Source organism: Labrus mixtus, chromosome 2, assembly GCF_963584025.1.
Source record: "Labrus mixtus chromosome 2, fLabMix1.1, whole genome shotgun sequence".
Classification (NCBI taxonomy): domain Eukaryota; kingdom Metazoa; phylum Chordata; class Actinopteri; order Labriformes; family Labridae; genus Labrus; species Labrus mixtus.
The window spans coordinates 18677412-18686339 of NC_083613.1; the positions used below are offsets into that span (position 1 = coordinate 18677412).

The window sequence follows — 8928 nt, forward strand, 5'->3', positions numbered from 1 at the left end:
CCTCATCGGGTATTTTTGGAAGCATCTTTGTTAGTTTCCTCCTTTGAGTATATCTGATCTAAAAAGAGTGGTTTCAAAGAAGATGCTGGCATGATATTCCTCTGTGTGAACAATGTACTCTGTCTCTAAAAACATTTTTAAAACAGTTATTCATATTCCTCTTCAAATTTGCTCTCAACTTTCAATAAGTCCTTCACAATTAGTTTTTCTGCAATAGGGTTACAAAAAAAATGCACTTGCTTTTGACATAACCGACTGAAAGTTTGAAGACTAAAAAATTTATAGAAAGTAACCAACCATATAGCCCCGATTATAAAATAAATCATATAAAAACGACAGACTGCACTTTAAGTTCCTATTTCACCACATTTCAGTTTATTGTACAATCTGATCAATTCAGACAAAATGGTCCATTTCACTGGATCATTACAACCGTGTCAACATGAAAACAATCACATTGCTAATATCACCCAGCGTGACGATATCATCAGGGATTACTACACCTTTAGAGGTTAAGGTGGATCAGGTTTAGTGTTGTTGGACTCTGGAGACTTCAAGTCTGCAGTTGTAAGAAGATGACACTGGTATTTAAAAAGAAGTTTTTTCAAGTTGCTTCAAAATATGTACAGATAAAAAATATTAAAAATTTCATTGAAAGACTAGTGCGATTGGAGAGAGAGAAAAGAAGACACGCGTGAAAAGTTATGGACGGTGCGGAAGGTAACAATGAAATGTTTATTCTTAAAAAGTGTGTGTCCAGCACACACCAACACTTAAACTCACTTACACATGCTCACGCTCCCTGCAGAAGAATGAGGAGAAAGGACTTTGGAGACCCTGGCTGGCTGTAGTGTTTGTAAAAGTTGATCATACATTCTCGCACACACATGCTCACAAATGTTTAGGACCATGGATTCGGCTTAAGAGACGGACGGAAAGTCGAAAACAAAGAGAAATGTAACAGGTAGGGCAGGCAACCTTTTTTCTTTATTCCTACCAGCCAAATGGACTGCCTGAATTAAAATCCCCTTTCAGCTTTTTTGTGTCTGCCACCAGCATTTCAACAGATCTCAATGCAATGATTGACAGTCTGCCACAGAGGCTGGTAGTGTGGACAACCTAACCTGCCACAACCAAAGAGTGACCAGCATCCGGCTGCTAGCTGGTGTTCATTTCCAGCCTCGTGACAGAGTCAGAGGGGATCGGGGGACAGACATGTGGTTGTGCTATGAGCACTTCCACACACACACTGCCAAGCTCCCTCCAAAGAACATGTAGAGCAGGTTCTTCACTTCGTGTGTAACCTCAAAGCCGAAGCCTTCGCCGATCACCACGTGCCACGAGCTGCCAAATTTCTTGTCCATGGATTCCTTGATCATCTTGGCTGCACTCTGGGAGAGACAGTGAGGACAGAAATGGTCAATAAATAAAGAATGTGATCTTAGTGAAGGAAACAGATAGAATGAAGCCTTTCAATGTAAAAAAAAAAAAAAAAAAAAGCCCAGACACAATTTTGCTGACAAGAGTGTGATCTCATTCACTTAATAAAGTCATACTTTAGACAGAGCATGGCAGGAAAAAAACACATTTACCTCATTGTTGGTGGCAAACTTTTCACAAGCTGTAACACAAAGCTCCATTGTCTCAACCCTCATTTCCTCTGGCATGTCTGTGTGCTGCAGAAAAAACACAAACAGTTTTCCTATGGCTGAGCTACAGACAAGCAAGAAAAACTATTCAGACTAATTTTCATTTTCATTTATTTTGAACATGTTTTAAAAATACAATTATACATTACAAACAAAGCAAACAGCAATCAAAGCATACTTTCTGTAGTGGCTCGATTATTTTTCCTTAACCAGTCAATGTTCGAAAAGGGTGTAGGATGAAGTTAAATAACTTATCCAGTCCTACCCCTTTTATCTTTTTAGCTTAATAAATTAATCCAAGACTAAGCTTTAAAAAATAAAGTAGAATAATACAGATAACAAAGTAACAAAAGCAACAGATATAATGTATTACACACATTAATTGGTAGACGGTACAGACCTTACAACTGATATTGATTCAATTTTATATTTTTATAATATGTCATTCTTGAAAATGTGTTTAAACTGTCCTAATGTTTTACATGTTTTCATTTCATCACTGCGGCTGTTCCATAAATTAACACCCTTTGTTGTAATACAGTGTAGTTTCATGTTGGTCCTTACTGCTGGTTTTTTAACATAAATAGTCCTCTGAGATTGTGTTTACTGTCCCTCTGCTGAAAAAAACTTATGGACACTGTTCGGTATCTGATCATTTTTAACTTTGTACATGATTTGAGTGGTTTTAAAGTCGACCAAGTCCTTGAGTTTCAGTGTTTTCAATTTGATGAAGAGTGGGTTGGTTGGTTCTCTGTAGTTGGAGTTAGTTATAATTCTTATGGCTCTTTTCTGGAGAATGAAGACTGGTTCTGTATTTGTTTTGTACGTGTTCCCCTAACTAATATATGGGAGTATGAGGGAGCAGTACAACATGTACAGTGACTATTGATTTAACTTTAAATAAAATTGCAGTACATTTCGATATTTTTGCCTTAATGTATTGCATGTATGATTTCCAGGATAATTTATTGTCTACAATAACTCCAAGACATTTTATTTCAGCCACTCTTTCAATTTCCACATCATTAATCATAAGTTTCTTGGTCAAGCCAGTTGATCGGTTCCCAAAGATTATAAATTTGGTTTTACTTAAGTTCAATGTTAGTTTATTTGAGTCAAACCAACTCTTCAGTTTCTTTAATTCATTTCCAACTGTATCCAAAAGTTTTTACAGATTGTCCCCACAGCATAGTAAGTTTGTCATCTGCAAATAAAAAAGTTTTTAAAATACAGAGGACTTCACATATGTTATTGATGTACAGAAGAAATAATAATGGCCCCAACAATGAACCTTGGGGAACTCCACACTTTAACTTCATCTGTTCTGATTGATTTGAACATATTGATATCTGTTGTCTAAGAAACTGCTGAGCCAAGTGAGTGCAACTCCTCTGATTCCATATTTCTGTAGTTTTATTTGTAATAAGTTATGCTCAACAGTGTCAAATGCTTTTTGAAGATCCAGGAAAACTCTTAAGGCATAATCTTTGTTTTCGACGGCTGTTGTGATCTCTTCTACAAATTCTATGAGTGCCATTGAGGTGGTCCTGTTGTTTCTAAATCCATACTGTTGATCATACAGTATATTGTGTTTAGTAATAAAATTATGTAGTATACGTAGTATAGTTTTTCCAGTATTTTAGAGAATTGTGGCAGTAAAGAGATTTTTGTCTGATTTCGGTTACAAAATTGTCTGTTTAGTGTGTCTGTCATTTTCAGCCATATGAATCGGTGAAAACAAGAGTGTTTCTTTTTGTTTCCTGAACACACATTACATTACCTCAACAGGAAATCTGCCATCTTGAAATGTTTGGTTTAAAAAAAAAAAAAGGTAAAATTTGCCATTTCCAGGGGTCCTTCTTTAATTTACTCCTCCTAGGGAATTCATCTGATCCAACTTAAAAATTATTGCACAAATTGAAAATATCTTTCAGAACATGTCTATTAAACTGAAAAGGCATGGCGACTCCTTAAAGTTTGATGTTTTGCCATAAAACAGGAAGTTACTGTAACTCAAACATACATGATCCAAAGTGCCTCAAACTTTACTTTTGTTCAGTGTCCCCATCTGAACCTTACAGTATTTGCATGCCAACATTACAAATATGTCATAGCGCCACGTACTGGTAAGACACAGGAAGCCTTGCATAAAATGCCTCAGTCAAGTTCTTGCTTGTTGTCTCTGAAAGGGGTGAAAGTTGTTGGCTTTTTTTTTTAAACAGTTTTGTGATTGATTCACAGCACACTTTGAGGCTGTGCCACAACCCCAACATGCACCAAACCCCAAAGTGCACAGAGGTGCCAGGCACATTCACTGCTGCTTGCATCCCTAGATGATTTTCTTTTTCTATATATTACAGCACTTACAGGCAGCATTTAGTGTCCGGCCTGTCTGCCTCCACAAAAAGGGCTTGTCTATGTCTGTGACAATCTCAAAAGAGTCTCCTCCATATTATTTGTCACCATGGTGACAAGGTTTGCCACATTTGTTGTCTGGAAAGGAGCCGAACTAAGTCATAACACTCTGGAAGACGCTTGGTTACCTTTACATGATCCGGTCAAACTTTTTAGTAACATGTTGCTCACATAAAATTTTAATTGGGCTATTAATTATCCAAAATCAATATTTGATATGAAAGTATCAAATTAAACTTATTTTATGTAAATAATAAACTTCTGGTACTTCCTGCACATTCTAGAAGATTTTAAAGGTCCCATAGTATGCTTTTTCTGGTTTTATATGCTCTTTAGTGTGTTTTCCAAGTGTCCTGTGCATGTTTAGGCACATCTATGTGCAAAAATTCAAAGTCCGCGGAAACGCGGCTTCTCCTACATCCTCCTGTTAGCTGTAGCATTAGCCGCATGTAACGCTCGGTTTTAGCCCCCCTCGATAAAAATTTGTCAGTCCGACGTCATTGTCAGTGTGAGATCACTGATCTAAGCCCATTGGCTCATTGTGGCAAGCCCAGCAGCTCATGATGCACGCCCGTTAACTTCTGTAGCACGCCCACGATATGCCGTAGCCTGCGGTAGCGCAGTAGTGCTAAGGTGCTAATGTTTATGCTGCCCTCGGACGGAGCCAGTGGCTGCATTCCCAATATGGTAAAAGAGGCGGGACATTTCCAAGAACCGCGCTGAGCAACTGACCAATAACGACAGAGCGGATCGGCAGACCAATCAGAGCAGACTTGGCCCACGTGGGGCTCTGCAGTGTGGGCTCAGCAGAGCGTAGCTGACAGACTCAGAGCATAGAGGGAGCAAGGAGGAGCAGTACATGAAAACAGACACTTTTTTCAGACTTTAGCTATTGTGAACGTACAAAAGTAGGTACATAGATTAAATATACGAACCCCAAAAAGGGCATAATATGGGCTATTTAATAGTCATCATTCACATTGTGGTCTAATGATGCCAATGAACAAGGTACAATCAGACATCTTTACACATTTATGAATCAAACACATTGTACATCCTCCATCGCAGCTTTGCTCAATGCCTTCTATACTAGGTTCAACATGAGTGACACAGAGGATTGGACCCAACCGATGCCAGCTACGTACCTACACCATCAATCAGTGTGGAGGAGCGGAAGGTTGTCTCCATCCTTTATAAATTACACCAAGGAAAGCCCCTGAACTGGATTGGCTTAAGGGCCATATACTGAGGGAGTGTGCGGCCCAGCTGGGCCATGTGGTGGTCAGCTTTTCCAGCTGTTCATGACATCCAGCTTCGTCACTAGAACACATCCATTATCACTGTTCCCAAAAAGCCTCACGCCAAAGGCATGAACGATTTTAGCCCTGTGGAACTCACCTCCACCCTCTGCAAATGCATGGAGAGGGTGGTCACTGAGGAGCTCAGCAACACAGACGAGAGCTTGGACCTGTCACAGTTTTCCCATGAGGCAAAGTGGGGAACTGAGGACGCCAGCCTAACCCTCCTGGACACAGTGGCAAAGCACCTTTTTTTGTGTTTTTCATAGCTTATCCCAGTCGCCTACATAGTTTGATCTTTACAGACAATGTACTCCTTCAGATTAAAGCTGTATAAGCTACTTGTCTTATTAAAGAAGACAACAAGTTTTGAGCCTTTACTACAAAACACTTTAAGTTACAGAATTTGTGAAATTCAGTTAGGCTTTTTGTTTTGATGTGCCACCCCAAGATTTTCAGTGGCCCAAAAAGGCCTATTAAACAGTGCCAGGCAGGCCAAGGAGAGATGCAGACAGACAGAGATCATGTGCATATGGACAGAGGTGGATCAGATACGCAATATGGATTCTCCATTAACAGAAAAAAGCAATGACAGCTATCTCATATCAACAATCCCTCTGCAGGCTGAACGTGCACTCAGAGTTCCAGATGTTTTATTTCTTTCTTTTTTGACAAAATAATTGGTAAAGTGAACCCATGCCTGCAGGCTCATGATACAGCACAGACACCAAATAAGGGTTATGCCATAATTTCAGCCAGAATTGACAAATTAACTGCTGGCCTCCCCATCGTACTTTGTCAAGAGGTGGGGGCAGTACAAAATTTGATCGAGGCTTAACCCTGTTTTAACACAAGTTTGTTATTCACAACGTATTGTTCTGTATGATAAACATGAGTTGCGAACTGTTGCGTCTCTTGGATGCATGGCTAATTGGTTTACCACATCTTTATAGATTATGTGTCAGAGACGTAGGATTTACATCACTGAGGTGTTGTTAGGAGTGACTAAGAAAACACACAGGTAATGTACAGGTTTGTGTCAATCTTTTTTTTGCGGAGAAGTTTTCATAAAGGCTATGTATAAGATAAAACTGAGAGATTTCTGTCTGCATACTACAAGCATATTTTATATGTAGACAATAAGTCTCAAATCACAATGTCTGTAGATTTGATCTGCAGCCTAGATCATTCCTATCACAACTAAAAAAAAAAGGAGTGTCAAAGTATTTTAACGCATAGTAGGCTGCTACCACCCGTAGTAAGGATGTTATTGTCCTCTACACAGAGACCTGATTCCTTTATAACTTACCCTGATGAGGGGGAAGCTGTTCATCCTCTTGTAGTCGGCCTCCTCTTTCTTTCCCTCGCCAGTCCCAGCCATTCCGACTCCTGCAAAAGGAAATAAACAAATATTTCTAAACATTAACTCTCTTGGTATGCTAATGTGTGTCTAAAAGGGTATTTCACGAGAAGCACGTACAGTCTCGTATTGCAGATGAAGCTCACATCTGGAGCTAAAATACTTTATAACATGACCCGAGTGTGGAAGAAGAGATTCAGTAGCTTAGCTGAGGCTTGCTAGCTAGCTACTAAATGTATCTTGTCATGGTCATGACAAACAATAAGCTGTTTCTCTTTCAGACAGTACCGACGGATATGGCACAACACGGCTGGTTCGTTAATAAGACTAGGCGTGATGAGGTTAGTTATCTAGTGAACCAGGTCTCTAGCTAGCTAATTAGCTTAGCTTGTTTGATAGCAAACAGCTGATGCTACCGGTGGATGTTTTCTACCCCGAAAACTACTATTTGAATCAAACGACGAAACAACACGAGTAACGTCGTGCATGGTAAATTGATGATGCATGCAGTGACATACGGGTTAGTAAATAAATGTGAGTAACTTACGAGGCGTTTGTCCAGCGAAAACTTCTGTTTGACTTCCAGTTCGGTTGTTAGGGAGACATTTCAAACAACTGATGTCCGTAAAGAGGAAGTCCCGCCTACTCTAGTATAGCTTTGCCCCTATTGGTTCACAGTCTGTCAATCAATTCGAAGGCTATCTTCAAAGTGGTAGAGCACACGATTTGGAAAAAACACTTTTTAATGTCTCTTTTGTATATTTTGATATAAGTGAATCATCATAATTTTTACACTAAAATGAGTAGTTGAAGTATTTTTATTTTGTATTATTTATTATTATTATTTATTAAGTATTTTTTATTTTTATTTTGCCTAATTAAAGAAGTAGTAACACAGCATCAGCATTCAGCATCTTTTGCACTATTCACCACTGCACTGTTTCATGTTTAGTCATGTAAATATTAGTCTTTTCTGATTATGTTTATTGTTGATGTTGTATCTGTACATAAGAGAGCACAGTTCACCAAAGTTAAATTCCTTGTGTGTGTAAGCATACCTGGCCAATAAATCTGATTCTGATTCAAAATAACAACATCATTTTACTTGTCTAAGCAATAAATAGCCTAGGTTACTTTAACTGTCTATGCTCTAAAATCACACCACTATCTTTCAGGCTGCTAGTGAGTAAAAGCCCTTTTTAATCCCTCCCTAATCAGCCCTCTTACTGAATATGACCCACATTCAGATGGAAACATCTGGGTGGTGGAATCCCCATGTGGAGAGTTTTGACCCAAAATTGACATTCAGCTCTACACACGCGCTACACACATTCACAAACACGACACACATGTACACGCACACACAAGCACACACAAACACAATACACACACACACACACACACACACACACACACACACACACACACACACACACACACACACACACACACACACACACACACAATCACAAAACCTCTGTGTGGGAGTTCATTCTACTAACCTGAGCTGTGCATTTAACCTCGGACACCCACTGGAATAACTCTAAACTAAAATACCAACACAAACATCTGGATTGATTTTAAACACTGACTCTCGCCTGGATTAGAGCAGATTATCAGTCACAGTGAAGGCAGACAAACTGATCATATGGTAATCTTTCTCTCCTTCTGCTCTCTCTACTCTTCAGTCCTGCAAGAGGGATGCAACTTGTTGACCTATTTTAACACCTCACATCCCCTGCCTCCGCTTCTCCACTTTGTGTCAGGTTAGAGCAGGCCATTAACTAATTGCACAGCAACAGATTACATTATGAAACATTTTGTCTTCTAAACAACCCAGCAGAACCAATTTGATAACAGTGTTGTTCAAAGAGCCACATAATAAATTACACAATTGTTTTTTAAGGTATTCTTATGACCCAGTCTTCATGTTCAGATGGAGTTTGTTCATTCTTCAACACAAGGTTTCTGTTGAGAAGGAAGAAGAAACCAAGGTATTTTTTTAACATAGTTTTCATGGATAGGCAACATAGAGAAAGAAAGAAAAATGGGGGGCAATAACATTATTCAAATGTCCAGAATTAACCCCAGATGTTGTCAGGTTTTTTTTATAAAACCTTAACAGTTTGGTGACCAGGGCACCCCAAACTTTGAGTACTGGCTGTCTAAATTAAACAGTCTGTTAGTTGGTATTAAACACTGCATT

General features: G+C 39.0%; 1 protein-coding gene across 1 annotated transcript; it reads right to left on the reverse strand.

The window, feature by feature from the left end:
• Positions 1–352: 352 nt before the first annotated feature.
• Positions 353–7367, reverse strand: LOC132987459 (dynein axonemal light chain 4). The gene is made up of 4 exons (XM_061054552.1): positions 7270–7367; positions 6672–6751; positions 1593–1676; positions 353–1391 (listed from the first exon to the last, which is right to left on the reverse strand). The coding sequence occupies exons 2-4, from the start codon at positions 6741–6743 to the stop codon at positions 1227–1229; spliced, it is 321 nt and encodes a 106-aa protein (XP_060910535.1). The 5' UTR covers positions 6744–6751; positions 7270–7367; the 3' UTR covers positions 353–1226.
• Positions 7368–8928: the final 1561 nt, after the last annotated feature.

Bases quoted from the DNA above. Each gene is read 5' to 3' on its own strand.
- LOC132987459 (XM_061054552.1), bottom strand. From the start codon at position 6,743: ATGGCTGGGACTGGCGAGGGAAAGAAAGAGGAGGCCGACTACAAGAGG. The intron at 1,677-6,671 runs GTAAGTTATAAA...TTTTTTCTGCAG, and splicing joins ACAGCTTCCCCCTCATCAGG to CACACAGACATGCCAGAGGA. The intron at 1,392-1,592 runs GTAAATGTGTTT...TGTCTCTCCCAG, and splicing joins AGTTTGCCACCAACAATGAG to AGTGCAGCCAAGATGATCAA.